At 28.4% G+C, this 14748-nt stretch overlaps 4 protein-coding genes across 4 annotated transcripts; 2 read left to right on the forward strand and 2 right to left on the reverse strand.

Moving 5' to 3' along the window:
• Positions 1-130: 130 nt before the first annotated feature.
• LOC145745176 (mitochondrial inner membrane protease subunit 2-like) lies at positions 131-8135 on the forward strand. The gene is made up of 5 exons (XM_082563182.1): positions 131-239; positions 337-451; positions 721-827; positions 6208-6385; positions 7686-8135. Exons 1-5 carry the CDS (start codon positions 136-138, stop codon positions 7848-7850), a joined length of 669 nt encoding a protein of 222 aa, XP_082419308.1. The 5' UTR covers positions 131-135; the 3' UTR covers positions 7851-8135.
• On the reverse strand, positions 1174-5081 carry LOC145744880 (uncharacterized). The gene is made up of 9 exons (XM_082562846.1): positions 3902-5081; positions 3583-3748; positions 3409-3467; positions 3317-3378; positions 2778-3165; positions 2511-2664; positions 1978-2083; positions 1736-1859; positions 1174-1526 (listed from the first exon to the last, which is right to left on the reverse strand). Exons 1-9 carry the CDS (start codon positions 5079-5081, stop codon positions 1282-1284), a joined length of 2484 nt encoding a protein of 827 aa, XP_082418972.1. The 3' UTR covers positions 1174-1281.
• A 289-nt stretch (positions 8136-8424) lies between the features above and the next one.
• Positions 8425-13054, forward strand: LOC145745456 (cyclin-J-like). Its single transcript, XM_082563539.1, has 9 exons — positions 8425-8517; positions 8966-9074; positions 9306-9376; positions 9659-9869; positions 10099-10172; positions 10267-10365; positions 10643-10754; positions 11244-11403; positions 11713-13054. Exons 3-9 carry the CDS (start codon positions 9308-9310, stop codon positions 11927-11929), a joined length of 942 nt encoding a protein of 313 aa, XP_082419665.1. The 5' UTR covers positions 8425-8517; positions 8966-9074; positions 9306-9307; the 3' UTR covers positions 11930-13054.
• Positions 13055-13296: 242 nt separating this feature from the next.
• LOC145745398 (uncharacterized) lies at positions 13297-14220 on the reverse strand. The gene is made up of 2 exons (XM_082563460.1): positions 13468-14220; positions 13297-13381 (listed from the first exon to the last, which is right to left on the reverse strand). Exons 1-2 carry the CDS (start codon positions 14070-14072, stop codon positions 13345-13347), a joined length of 642 nt encoding a protein of 213 aa, XP_082419586.1. The 5' UTR covers positions 14073-14220; the 3' UTR covers positions 13297-13344.
• Between the last annotated feature and the right edge of the window lie 528 nt (positions 14221-14748).

Here is a 14748-nt window from a genome sequence, read left to right on the forward strand (position 1 = left end):
ATATAATAATGATGCTTAGTTTTTATTAATTTTTTTTTTTGCTCATTTTTTATTAACTTTTTATCATTGAAAGAAAATTTTTTTAATATTTTTTTATATTTATTTAATTTTTTAGAGCAATTATTTTAAATTAAAATGTGGTTTATTAATATTCGAGTTTTTAAATTTGCTTCGCAGAAATGCAAACATTTTGTACAAGCAACGAAAAGATTCAGACATTCGAAAAAACAAAAAGAAAGGTAATTTAATCAATTTTAAAGTGGTTTGACTAATTACTAAATAGCATTTTTAAAAGTACATAACTTAGTGATTAATTTTTTTTTATATATTTTTTAGTGAAAACGATTCTTTAAAAGTTTGGTTATTCACGACAGCTTGTGTTGTTTGTATGTTAAAGACAACTGATAAATATTTTTATTCTTACACAATGGTGACTGGATTTTCTATGCAAGTAAGTCAAACTTTATTTTTGTAATTTAAATTAATGAAAAAGTAGAATGAGTGTTTTTTGGGAGTTTTACAAAATTGAGAGTTAGTAGATAATTGTATAAATTGTGTAGTTATTAAATAAAATTAAAACTATTTTCAAACTGTTAAATATGATCAAACAATATCGAATGAAAATTCCAAATATTTATGTCAAAAATTTTTATTTTTAAGGTAAATAATAAATAAATGTATATTCTATATCATTTTTTAATAATTTTGCTTTAATTTTAGCCAACTTTAAACCCAGGCTGTTCTGAGACTAAAGACAGAGTTTTACTTGACAGAAGACCTTCATGGGATCCAGAAAGATTAAAAAGAGGAGACATTGTCACTTACAGGTTTAAGAGTTTATTTTTTATTGTTTTAAGAAAAACTTAAATATTAAATCAATGTCATGGATATCTATTGATCTAAATTTAAATATCAACTTTTATTATTTTTAAACAACACTATTTTGGTTATGATATCACAATTATTCATGGCAGCAGTATGTTTAAATTTATATTCAAATTCGTTAGTATTTAACAATAACTTAAACTAACTTTCACAAATAAAATAATTTATTTACATTAAAATAGAAATGATTCAGAAAATATTAACACTCTTTTTATACACAGAAAAATATACAAAACTTTTAAAGAAAATATATCACATTATTATTTTAAATATTTAATGCTTGTTAAATATATATAAGTGAAAGATTTTTTTAACACACACCTTTAAATCGGGTAAAAACTTCTTTATTTTAAGAAAGTCTAATTTGCATTCAAAATATCCAATATTTACCCAATACTAAACCCCATAAACTGCGCTTGAGCTGGTATCTACTAATTTATCAGTAAGCTTAGGTTCTTCAGACCAGTCTTGGTTAACTGGTAACAGGGGGGAATAAATATTGTTAAGGGGTATAGCATGCTTGTAGTTAGGTTTGTCATCATCTTCTAAGCCTTCATATTTCTGACTTCTCCACGTGTAAGGGTGACATATTTTGCCATAGCAAAGTACAATTAAAAGTCCTACTACTAAGATTGTTACACCTATAATAAAGGGTGTTGTTAATTTTGTATTTTGGTTTTATTAATTCTTTAAAGATCAAAGAATATATATTTAGGTTGATGTTGATTTTAAGTCAAAGTAAGTCAATTTTAAAATTTTTTCCAGTTGGTTAATTTTTTTTTTGTAAAATGACAAAATACAATCTTAATGTAAAGCTACTAATAAATATATAGAAACGAATGTAACTTACAAATTCCAATACTGGTATTAACTGCTACTCTACTAGAACTAGCATCAAAATTTGGAGTTGTGTTAATTTCAACACACGACCGATTTGCATACATTGGTCGTTTACATGACACTATCAGGCAAATCTGTAGACAAAATTTTAATAAAAATATTTGGTAATACTAGTCATTACCTATTTATATTTTGCTTAATTATATTATGGAATTTTCGACAGTAAGATTTTTTTTTAGTTTGGTTATTTACTTTGTATACTTGTCCAGGGTTAAGCAGAGAAATTTTGTATTCTGGTGATTCTATTTCTCCATCTGGCGTAAAACTAAATGCTTGTACTTCTTCGGTTGATATAACTCTGTGATTTATTTTGTTTGTTCATTTAAAAAAAATTTTTAAATTTAAAATTTTATAAGCATTTTGCTTTAAGCATTACAGTTATGGATATATTTTTTTATTTATTTTCGACATGGGAAAGTTGACTTCATGAGCTAAACATAGAGTAACATCTTGTACTCCTGCCCAGTCTTTAGTTTCCTTTAGTAGTTTGGGATATTATTAAGTATTTGTCCGGTAATAAGGCTGCTAATTAAGTGCTGGACTGTGAGTGCTCGTCAAGAGCGCTACAGCATGCTGGACTGTGAGTGCTCGTCAAGAGCGCTACAGCATAAAAGCTGTGGGGATCGAACCCAGGACCTCATGTAGTAAAATCAAGTGTATATGATGTTGTTTTATAGACAAGATTTAAATTGTTTCTCTATAAATTATACTTAGTTTAAACTAACCTTCCATTATGTTCCAAACTGATAAGCATAACATATTGGTTAGCCAACAACTTCCATGTTAGTGGTGTAACTTGTGAGTTCCATGTTATAAGGGTGGAGGTTGGTTTACTTTCTATTACTTCTATAATAGGGGCTTGAAGGCAAGACAGTTGATCTAAAGTGTATGAAATAAAAAAAAGGTTATTGTAACTTTAAAGAAATGCGAAAATAATTATATGTCTATTGTTTTTGTGGTATGACATGATTTTTTTAATAGCTTTATTGTACCTTGCTCTGTTGTTGTGTCAATTGTTGTTTCAAATTTTGTTGTTGTTGCTGCTTTTGTTGTAGGGGAATTGTTTGTCGTTTTTGTGGTTGAACTTAAAGTTGTGGTTGTTGTTTGAATTTCTGTTGTTTCCGTTTGCCTAATTGTGCTTGTAGATTTTGTTGTTGTTGTTTTTGCTATTTCAGTTGGCGTTGGTATTCTGGTTGTATGAATTGTAGCTGTTGTAGATTCCTGTTCACTTTTATCTGATGTTATTGTTGTTTGTTTGTGAAGATTTGCTGTTGTAGGTATAAAGCTTGTAGTAGTTTGTAGAACATTTATGTTAATTTTTCTTGACGCCATTCCTTTGTTATTTTCTGCCGTACAAACATAATCCCCACTTATTTGCGCCTACAAGTATAACAGTAAGAAAATTTGAATACAATTGCACACATTTACCTGAACTCTATTTGTTTTACATAAAAGTAAGAAGAAAAAAAGGCAAAACAAAAACGCTTAGTTAAAAAAAATAATAACATTTTATGTGTATGCATCTTCTTACCTTTAGTTTTAAAGTCCCAAATACATCAACCATTACACGTTGTTGAGCCTTGGTGTTATTTCCTATAAGAGCTGTTTCATTGGTTGTGTTACTTATTAAGTTGCCGTCCGGTAGAAACCAAACTATTTTAGGGTCAGGTACCCCGTAAGCTCTGTGTTAAAAATAAATTTTGTGTTTTAATAATTTGAAATAAGTTTTTGTCGTCAGTTTAATTAGGCTAGTGGTAAAAAAAATTGTCATTTTTATCCAAAATATATATTTCTTACCTGCATGGTAGTTCGATTTCCTCATTAAAATTAACGGTAATTCGATATGGAAAAGTCGGTTGCACTGTAGGCTGACACGAGGTTACGTCATCTGTAATGACGTCACTCACGCGACCACCGCGTAACTCGGGCGGGCTTGCACATACAACGTCATCGTTCGTTTCGCCTATTAAAAAAATGACGATTTAAAAAAAAACTATATTTTTTGTTGTGCTATAAGATGCAAAATAAATAAAAGCTAGTTTTGCTAAATTTAATTTTATTAATTAAAAAAAAAAGATTTGCTTTTGTCAGGGTTTGAACCCGCTGCCTAGCGAACCTGGATTTTTCGTTCGTATCCATTGTTTAATCCCGTCGACCAAACAATTACAATTCACAGGGTTGCCCTTAAATTCCACCGATTTTAAAGCCGGTAATAGGTTAAAAGTTTGAGGATAAATCGATTCAATCATTGTAGCGTGCAGGTCGATGGTCTGTAGGCTCGGGCAATTATAAAAAGCTTGTTTTGCTATAAAAGACAACCGACTGTTCTTAAACAAAAGCAGTGTCTGTAAATTTGGCAAGTTTGAGAATGCCTTTTCGTCGATTATGGTCAAATGTTGTAGCTTAGTTAACTCAATAGCCTCTACGTTGGTTAAATTCGAAAAACTCAACGGTTCAAGTTTTTTAAATTGGTTTTGGTTTAAATTTAAATATTTTAGACTTTCGAGGCTTTGAAATAACGCGCTGGGAAGTTCCGTAAGTAAGTTGTTATCCAAATCCAGGGTTTCCAATAAATTAAGCCCGGTACTGACTTTGTTTTTAATAGTTTCTATTTCCATGCCGTCCATTATGAGAACTCTCAATTTTTTGAGTCCTTGAAATATTTCGAAATTTATATTTTTCGATTCTAGCTGATTACCGCCCAAGACTAACATGTCTAAATTACTTAAAACCGTTGCATTTTTTAACCAGTTTAAATCTGCTATTTGGTTAGAATCTAGCCTTAAAAGTCGTAAATTGCTTGAAATATTTGTCGAAAAATTAATAAATTTTAGTCGATTTCGCTCCAACGAAAGCTCCTTTGAATTTGGGAAACTCTGAAATATTTTTTCCGTCAAGTTTTCGATCTTATTTTCGTTTATCGTAAGTCGTTCAACATATTCCCACGTAGTGTTTCCAAATAATTTTGAGATTTCGTTTCCAGATAGCACGATCTCGGTCAGATTTTTGAAATTGGAAACACTGAATATTGCATCATAAAAGTTATTAAATAAGTTGCCGTTGAGTTTTAAAACCTCGGTATCGTTTGGAATTCTAAAGTCGAAAACTTTTAGATTTTTTCGGGCACAGTCGACTGTTTTCGCCCAAATTGTTTTTCGGTCGGGCAGGGTTTCCGACTTTTCTTTCATCGTACACTTACAAATTTGCGGGCAATTCATAACATCATTCCATTCGGGTTTTTGAGCCCTTGTTGTAGCCAAAAATAAACAAAATAGCAGCAAACTAACTTGAATCATATTTCTAAAATTCATTTCTGTACAAAAAATTCCAAGTTAATTAAAAAAAGGTATTTTTATTGTCTGTAAAAAATTGACCTTGCATTTCTAATCTTAAAAATAGTTTTTAACCCCTTTTTTCAACCAAATAATCTAAAATTCAATTTCAAAAACTAGCAATATAATGCAAATAATGCCTTTGTATGACTAATTAGTAGTTGTATATGTTTTAAAGGTATTCGTATACTAATAAACAACGTAGCTATCTTTTATTCGCAAAACATCTGCCATTCACGTTGTATAATTATACGTTATTTAAAAATACGACATTGCATATTAAAACTGTAATAATATTGTTGCTGTGTTTTTAAATTATATTCTGACAATTTATAAATGACTAAAATGATAAATAAGAATTAGTTTATCTTTTTTGCTTAAAATAATTTCTATACTTCATCTACATAAGCTTATTTTGTTTTGACTATTATTATTTTTTAACCAATTCTGTCAATTTTAATCTATTTCAAGCAATGGGCCAAGTCTCGGTGTAATTGCAACCGTTTTACGGGCTCGTACGCTATCTATCCCCGCATTAATAATTAAGCGCGGGCTTTTAGAATTCTAATCGTATTTCGATCGGCCGATGGCTCAATTTAAGATTATGACGTCACAATCTCGGCATTGTCTTTCCCGCAGTGACGTAGTAATCGCATCTGGTCGCGGGGCGCGAGAAGCAAAGAACAGGTCACTCGGAAAAAAACATAATCTTAAAAATTATAAAAGAGAATTTTATTGATCTTATTTTTTCTTGATTGCTTTTTTTCGCTCGCTTGACATGTTACCTCCAAATTGCTATGCTAAGAATCTTGTCAAAAGCAAATTAGTTGGGTATTGATTAATTCGAGAAATAAAGTGATCGATATTGTGATATGCAAGCTGAATTGAAAGATAAATTTTCCTTAATTGACGCCTTGCTTTCGAGGTTATGGCGGATTGGCCAAAAACACATACTTACTGAGGTCATATTACCCAAAATGACGTAATATTACCCAAAATGACGTTATATTACTCAAAATGACGTCATATTACCAAAAATGACGCTATATTACCGGAAACACTTTTACATTGTTTTTAACTATTTTTACAGAAATACTCGCAACCCGGACGAGATTAACATCAAACGACTCGTGGGTTTGGAAGGTGACGTCATCAACACCGTACCTGGGGCTGGGTACAAGAAACGGGTGGTACAGGTTCTCCCCGGTCACTGTTGGGTAGAGGGGGATAATCACATGCATAGTGATGACAGTAATCACGTAGGTCCGGTAAGCAAAAAAAAATATTTTCATTTTAAATTTTGGTTTAAAATTATTTCAAATAAACTGTCAAACTTTTTTTTTTCACGTTTTAATTTTGCCATACTACTAATTTTCCCAATAAATATTTGCTAATGAAAGTTTTTTTTTACGAATCTTTGTTACTTTGGTTTTGAGTCTTAATAATCGCATTTTTTTCTTCTAAAACTTTGTTTAAGCTAGCCTTTTTAAAAACTGGATTTTATTTTTTAAATAAACAAAACTAACATTGATTTAATAAATATTTTAAATTTTCGATAGCAATTCATCTTAGTTGTGCTTAAAATATTATATAGATTTTTTTGATTCAATTCTTAATAGTTGAGTGCTGGTTTAAGTATCAGTGTATTTTGTTTGAAGTGATACTTAAGGTGGAAAAGATAGATTTTATGTCGCCAGATTTACAAACTTTTGAATCTGAACAACTCTTAAACAACCGCATCTTTTTTAGGATTTAAAAAAAAAAAATTTAATTTTTCGAAAATAAATATGATTTAAACGATTATGCATTAACAGGGTTTAAAATTTATAGCGTTAAAATGTCAACTTTTTTAATAATTTTTTTGTTGCAACTGTTTTCTTGCTTTTTTGGAAAAATGTCTTGATTTTTTTGTTTTTGGCGATTCAGTATTTTTCTACGTACCATGAATGTCAAAATTAATTTCTAATTGAATTAAAATTACTAACGATTTATTTTATTGATTTTTGAATGTCTTTTAAATTGACTTAAACTTATATACCCTCACGTAAAAGGCTAAAAATTATTTATAAAATTGCTAAGTACTTAATCACATACTTAATGTTTTTAATTAAATTTTAAGGGCAGAAGAAATTCACTTTTTTTATTTTTTCTTGTTTTAAAAATGTCAATATTTCTAAAAAAGCATTTAAAATTCAACGTAAATCTCAATATTGATTAAAATTTAATTATATTTTTTAAAAGTATTATTTTTTTAAATAACTTCTAATACTTGTAAACTACGACTTCATTATTTTGCCTTTTTCGATTATAACTCTTTTGTGTATTATGTTATTTTTAACTAGATCTTGATTTTTTATTGATTTTATTTATTTTGATTGGTTAGAGTTTTATTGATTAAAAGTCAGCTGTAACCATGTTTCAATTTAAATTTAATTGTCATTTTAAAAATATATTTAAAGACGAAAAATCACGTTTATTTAAAAGATGTATAATAATATCATTTTAAATGTTAAAAAAAATTCTGTTTTTGTCTTTATATTTTTATCCTTTTAATTTTTATATTTTTAGATACCACTTGGCCTTATAACAGGTCGTGCTAGTCACGTGATTTATCCTTTTTCGAGGCTACAACCTCTTGTTCGTAAATTTCCACACGCTAGGGTCAAAGTTGAAGACGATTTATTAAACAACGAGCTACGATGCTTACCTACAATATTAGTTGCACATCACTAACAATTTTTTGGAAATTTTTATTAATAAATGCTTTAGGTTGTGCGTAGGTTAAATGCGTTTTCTATGCAGCATTGGCAAAACCCATATCTTTATAAATCAGCCTTGGCAAAAGCCATATTTTTATGTATTTGTTTGTTGCTGTTTGTCATCTTTTCTTTTATTGTTTAATATAAAAATCAAAACAATTTCACCGTTATGTGGTATAGTTATTGCACAAAGTTCATACCATTTATTTGTTGCGGTACAAAACGTAAGTGTAAAAAGCTTACTAATGCTTTAAGTATAAGAATGATGGTTAATTTAAATTTTTTTAAAGTTAATAGTAATTTAATTTAAACAAAGTGTGTATAGTTTAAGTTTTTCTATTCAGCTATAGGCGTTAAATAAAAAAAAATAGTAGGAGTTTATTGAAAATATCATTAATTAATAAATATACTAACAGATGAATTTAATCTGTTTTGTACAGTTTTGTTAAGGTAATAAATTAAAAATAATATTATATATTCGAGGACAAACCTAAATAATTTCGTTCCGCTGAAATGGTCGTCAGAAATTTTGATGGAATGTTGTGAAACAAAAGTCCACTTCGTGTTGCAGGTCATCCACGTTATTTATTTTCTTTTCCATCTTCTTGCAAAGAAACAATTTGCATCTTTATTGTAAACAGGTATGTTTTATTGTCGTTTTTTTTGTTTATTTAACATATGCTTACTACTGTCTATCTGTCTATGTTTACTAAGAACCCACAAACCCAAGCCTAATTAATTAAAATTGTTTAACAATCTAGCAATCGTACTGTCGTAAGTTAGTAAGCAGACAGCAAAACCTTTTAATGTATTAATTGTGATAATTATATAAAGAAGGAGGTTGCAACACCACAGTTATTGTTAATTGCATTACAAATAGACAAAAGAACAACAGTTTTTCAATATGTTTTTTTTAATAAAGAATCTAAAAGTTGTTACAATTTTAGTTAATAGTTTTAAAAAAACTTTGTAAAAATTGTATGAATTTATCTAATAACTTTTAAGATCGTGCAACTTGTAGGGAATGATTAAAATTTTTTTATTGCACTATATTTGGCAGTTTTTTTAATAATATACTTTTGTTTTAAGGTGGTAATGGTGTAGATTGTAATTAACACCTCGGCGATACTTCCTAAAGTTTGCTTTTATTTAAAAGCTTGTTTTTTTGTGGCATAGTTAGCTTACAATTTAAAACTGAGTAAGTATTTTTATAAATTAATAATAATATATATTAATGTAAATATATATTTCTTAGTTGTCTTGTAAGATATTTTTTTAAATTTATTTTAAATAAGTTTTATTAAATCTGTTGTAAAACTTTTGTTTAAAATTATTTTTTATACATACTTTGTTTTGGTATATACATAAAGTTTACTTGTTAATTGAATCTAAACTTTTTAAATAAAATAATTGTTTTTGATCGTTAAAGTAATGGATTGTGAATGGTGGGATGGAAAAGTTGATTTGGCAAAAGATATTCACGATACTTTAAAATCAAGGGTAAGCATGGATTTAATTTTTTTACCATATTTAATCTGTAGACTTTTATAATACAAATAAAACAAAAGATATTACAAATAAAATTTTATAAAACAAAAGATTAATAATAAATCTATATTGGCATAAAAATATTACATTGTAAAACTTTACAAAAAATAATTTGTATGTTTTACTATTTGTTTTATACTGTAAATAATTTAATGGTAAAGAAACTGTCTAATATTGTTTCAAAATATATTTATTCTTTTTTAAACCTATCCAAAACTGTGAATATTTTGACAGGAAAACAACATGATAAGATTAAAAGGTTGTTCTAAAAACATGATCTGGCGACGATACTTAGTTGATTGGATCGCTTTAACATGTCAGAAATATCGATTAAATACAAATGCACAACATTTAGCTGTTTGTTTATACGATCGATATACTGATAAATATCATTTACCTGATGAAGATATACAAATGTTGATAATATGTTGTCTTCTTGTGGCTAGTAAGTATTTAAAGATTATGTTAACTTAACTTCTTATGCTATTAATTAATAAAGTAGAATAAGTGTTTATAAAATAGAAATTAAGATTAAAAAGTTAGTTAAATATTTTTTTAGGAACGATATAGTTTGAAATTTATATTTATATATTTTTTTGCTGATTAAATTTTAGTTTTTATTAATGCTTTATTAAATATTAGTAATTTTTTAACGTGTTGTTGTATTTTAAAAGGTAAATTTGAAGAACGGGAAGAAAAAATTCCAAAGTTTAATATTTTGATGGATCATCTACAATGGAATTTACTGGTAAGTGACATTTATAAAAAATAAATCTTATCGCAGAATTTTTTAGAAATTTTTGAATAAAACTTTTTATGTTTAACTTTTTTATTCTAAACAGGCAAGTAAATACTTGGAAATGGAAATTCAACTTTTATCATCTTTTGAATGGGATATTGGATTTCCGACTGCCTCTCATTTTAAAGAATATTACATGCAGGTATAAGATGCAATTAAAATCATTTTTTTCAAACTATATTTTGTTACTATTTTTACTCTAATTTAAATTTGTATCACTAATATTAGTTATTTTTTTATCTTTATAACATATTTAAAATGTTTATTAAATATATATATATATACAATTAATTTTTTTATAGTAAATGTTTACTTAAGTATAAACTATTTCTAATTAAGTTTTATTTTACAATATTTAACTACTTGTTACAACCTCTTTAAAATATATCAGTTTTAAAAATAATCTTATTTTATTTCAGGTTGCACTAGGTACTAGAGATATTCATGTGGGTCAACCTATAGTTCATAAAGAAGAAGCTTACATGTATTTAGTCAAGAATGTCAATTACTTTCTGGAAATTTCTTTGCAAGGTAATTTTAAGTTTTAGTTTGTTAAAACAACAAATTAAAAGCACTAAATCTTTTGTATATAAAAATCTTTTTATGTGTATTATAACAGTGGGCCTAATGGCACCAAATTTAAAACTTAATTTAATTTCGATGGAGAATTAGGATTTATTAATATCTTGTTGTTATTGTATGTTTATAAGCGAGCTATAATTAAAATACTAGCTTTAACTTTTTATGCAGAAATTATGAGATTATAAAAAAAAACTAAAGTCAGTTATTGCTAGTTGATTGGAATGTTGTATTATAAAGGTTTAGAAAGTAGGTATAGCCTTAAGGTATGACAGTTAGGTCAACGTAGTAAAAGCCTAGATAAAAAATATATATTTTGACAATTCATCAATAACCATTTGTACAATCAGCAAATTTTGCCATGTAGGCTATTGTTTACTTTAATATACACATAAGCCTTTATACTCTACACTTTATATAACGTTATTCTGATTTTTTCAGATCAATCTTTTTTGTTGTTTAAACCTTCATTGGTGATGGCTTCATGTATCGCATCTTCTCGTATTTGTTTACATTTAACCCCAACCTGGACTGTGGAATTACAGAAAACGACTTGTTTTTCATGGCACCATTTAAGCCCCTGTATCGAAATTTTACTAAGGTGAAAAAGAGAATGTGAAAAAATGATTTAATTTTTGTTGCATATGCTATATTTAGACTTAAACAATTAAACTTTTAATTGAAGTTTTTTTAAACTGGTAATCCCTTAAAAACTGGATTTAATTTAATTAAATCCCATTTCCTTTTCCTATTTTTTTGTAATCCTTTTTTCTATCATACCCAAAGTCTAATATCTGAAGCAAAGTTATTGTTTATTTAAAAAAAATAATTTTTTTTTGTTTTTTGTGAAATTTTTAAATTACTTTTGTTGCTATTACAAAAAACTTAATTAAAACAATTTTCATTAAAGGTTATATGACGAAGATCGTAAAGCAAATATGAATCGATCAAAACATGCCTCTTTATCTGCTTCGATGGGGGCCAACCGTCACAGTGGGTTAAATAGCACTGGAACAACCCCGGTCACTTCACCCATACCGCCACACTTTGCCCCAGAAATGCATCACGCTCCTGTAGTGCCTACAATTGTCCCTTCATATCGATATAACCGGGGTTATTTGGTTTGAAGGGGGATTTTTTGGTGGTGAAAATTTTTCAATTTCTTGGAATTTGCTAAACAGGGTTTTAAATATAAATCAGTAATTTTTTAATTTTTGTGAAATAATCTGTAAATACGATTGTACTTAACTATATAGTAGTTCATTATTGGCATTCTTAATTTATAATTTGCCCTAACCAAGTCACTTTAGTTTACTATAGTTTTTGTTATACTATAGCGAGTATTTATAGTTAAAAATGTTGTTATATTCTGTATTACATTTTTTTATTTAGTTGATTTTTTTGGCACAAGTTTCTAAATTAAACTTTAGTTGATATTAAACTATTGCCATTAGGTACTGGTCTCTAATGAATAAGTTACCATATTTATTGGTAAAATTTTTTGTTGTATATACTTTTTTATTGTTTGGTGCACATTTATTTGTTATTTGTTTTTTTTGGAGCAAATTTAATTTAGGCAATTTAAAAATTGCACTTTTATGCAAATCCTTAGCAATTAAAATAGAATGGTAGCTAACTGTTTATACATTGTGACCTGGAAAAATTTTTAAATGCAATAACAGGTAATTCTTCGTTTTTTGACTTTTGGTATTTAGAATTAACTGCTAAAGCAATATTCGCCCCTTTTCCTTGCCTCACTTATATTTTCATATGCAGAAATACTAACCTCTCAAATAATGCAATACAATTTGTAAATATTTAATTAGCGTATCTTTTGTTTGGTGTTTGTGTACTGATATTATTTATGTTGTTCATGTTGCATTTTTGTAAACTAGCAATTTTTCCATTGGAATCCAAATATAGAAATTTTTTGTTGTATTGTTATTTTTTTTCACTGTGATAAGATTAAGCCAAAAACTGCCGCACCATTCATTATTAATCAAATTACTTTTTATGTAAAAATGTACTATATTTTCTTCAGGGTGTTAATATATTTTGTTTGGATTATTTTTGACACAAAATTGTATTTTTTTTTGGAAATGTTTATGCGTTTCGTTGTGGTTATATATTATTTTATTTGTGCTTAAACTGTGTTATTATTGTTTCTTTCTTCCTTATTTTTTGCCTTCTTTTTTGTTTTTCACTTTTTTTCTTCCACCTACAGCAATAAAGAGCTACTTGCCTTGCATTGTATTGTTTGGGTTTTACAAATTATTAAGTATCGTTACTACTATTGCAGTCTGGACGTTTTAATACGAGATTTGTTTTTTGATTCCCATTGCTTTCTTAAGTAATGTGCCGGCTATTAATTTAACTTAATGATTAAGATGTCAATGTGCATCCAAGTTACACAAATGTTTTTTTTGGGGGTATTGATTTAAAATTTTTTTTTTTCTAATTTATGTTAAATCTGTACGATTTCAAAGAAAAAACATTTTTGAATGCAGTTTATTTACATCTGAATATAAAAAAAAAATCTCGGTTATAATTTCATAAATTCGTCGTCGTTTCGGGTGCACCTGCAAAAAAATAAAAATTGAAGAATAATTATTCTTTACGCAGAAAAGTCAACATTTAAGTAAACTTTTAACTAACTTTCACTTACTTAGTTAGTCTTTCTATTTGGATCGTGCTAGTTGTACCAGGCGGGACGTTTTTTAGGTGCATGGTTCTTTTTCTCGGCATCGTACCAGCTTCTGTCGTACCAAGCTCTCTTGTCCACATCATTGGCATTATCGTACCAGCTTCTGTCGTACCAAGCTCTCTTGTCCACATCATTGGCATTATCGTACCAGCTTCTGTCGTACCAGCTTCTGTCGTACCAGCTTCTGTCGTACCAAGCTCTCTTGTCCACATCATTGGCATTATCGTACCAGCTTCTGTCGTACCAAGCTCTCTTGTCCACATCATTGGCATTATCGTACCAGCTTCTGTCGTACCAAGCTCTCTTGTCCACATCATTGGCATTATCGTACCAGGTTCTGTGGTACCAATCCTTCTTGTCATCATTGGCATTATCGTACCAGCTTCTGTCGTACCAAGCTCTCTTGTCCACATCATTGGCATTATCGTACCAGGTTCTGTGGTACCAATCCTTCTTCTTATCATTGGCATTATCGTACCAGCTTCTGTCGTACCAAGCTCTCTTGTCCAACAACTTGGCATTGTCGTACCAGCTTCTGCCGTGATCTGCCATTTTGTCTTCATCATTGTCGTTATTGTACGATGCTCCCATTTTGTGTTTTATTACTGGACTTTTGTTGTCGAAACTATCCTCGCCATTAGAATTTTGAATTTCAGAGTCAGTTGAATCATCTCTTATGTTTAGAACAAAGCCAGTCGCGCAATGGGCCAGTAAAATGCATGCAAAAGTCAGAATAATCTTTGCCATAATGATTTCTGTTAATGGCACAGTTGCTTAATGATTTAGGGTAAAATAAAGTTTACTTTTATAGCCATCACCTGCTTCTAAAATACATTGTTAGAACCCTTTTTCAGAAAAATATAAAACCATTTCATCGATAAATAATAGAGACGATAGCTGTGCCGTTGAATAATTTCGTAGATTTTTAATTTAGATTTCCGCTTTATTCTTAATAGCTTAAAAATTGGTGAAAGTGTCCAGCAATTTCTACGATTTTTTAAAGCTATCGGCAATATCCTTTCAAATGTTAATTTAAAAATATTTTAAAACTACTTTTAGCGCGAAATAAAACTACTTTTTTATAATATTAAAGTAAGTACAAATTTGCCATATTGCAATTTCAACTCATTTTTATTATAATTTTTAGAAGTTGGACGACAAAACTGCAAAACTTTGTCACAGAATTCAATTAACTAAACCAATAGTGTATGTGTATAAACTTATTGAAATAAAAATATCTAA

This window comes from Corella eumyota, chromosome 3 (assembly GCF_963082875.1).
Source record: "Corella eumyota chromosome 3, kaCorEumy4.1, whole genome shotgun sequence".
NCBI classification, from domain to species: Eukaryota; Metazoa; Chordata; class Ascidiacea; order Phlebobranchia; family Corellidae; genus Corella; species Corella eumyota.

Bases quoted from the DNA above. Each gene is read 5' to 3' on its own strand.
- LOC145745456 (XM_082563539.1), top strand. From the start codon at position 9,308: ATGGATTGTGAATGGTGGGATGGAAAAGTTGATTTGGCAAAAGATATT. The intron at 10,755-11,243 runs GTAATTTTAAGT...TGATTTTTTCAG, and splicing joins TCTGGAAATTTCTTTGCAAG to ATCAATCTTTTTTGTTGTTT. The intron at 11,404-11,712 runs GTGAAAAAGAGA...TTTTCATTAAAG, and splicing joins TGTATCGAAATTTTACTAAG to GTTATATGACGAAGATCGTA.
- LOC145744880 (XM_082562846.1), bottom strand. From the start codon at position 5,081: ATGATTCAAGTTAGTTTGCTGCTATTTTGTTTATTTTTGGCTACAACA. The intron at 2,084-2,510 runs GTTAGTTTAAAC...AATAAATCACAG, and splicing joins AGTTTGGAACATAATGGAAG to AGTTATATCAACCGAAGAAG. The intron at 1,527-1,735 runs GTAAGTTACATT...CCTTTATTATAG, and splicing joins TAATACCAGTATTGGAATTT to GTGTAACAATCTTAGTAGTA.
- LOC145745176 (XM_082563182.1), top strand. From the start codon at position 136: ATGTGGTTTATTAATATTCGAGTTTTTAAATTTGCTTCGCAGAAATGC. The intron at 828-6,207 runs GTTTAAGAGTTT...CTATTTTTACAG, and splicing joins GGAGACATTGTCACTTACAG to AAATACTCGCAACCCGGACG. The intron at 6,386-7,685 runs GTAAGCAAAAAA...TTATATTTTTAG, and splicing joins ACAGTAATCACGTAGGTCCG to ATACCACTTGGCCTTATAAC.
- LOC145745398 (XM_082563460.1), bottom strand. From the start codon at position 14,072: ATGATGAAGACAAAATGGCAGATCACGGCAGAAGCTGGTACGACAATG. The intron at 13,382-13,467 runs GTAAGTGAAAGT...ATTTTTTTGCAG, and splicing joins CAAATAGAAAGACTAACTAA to GTGCACCCGAAACGACGACG.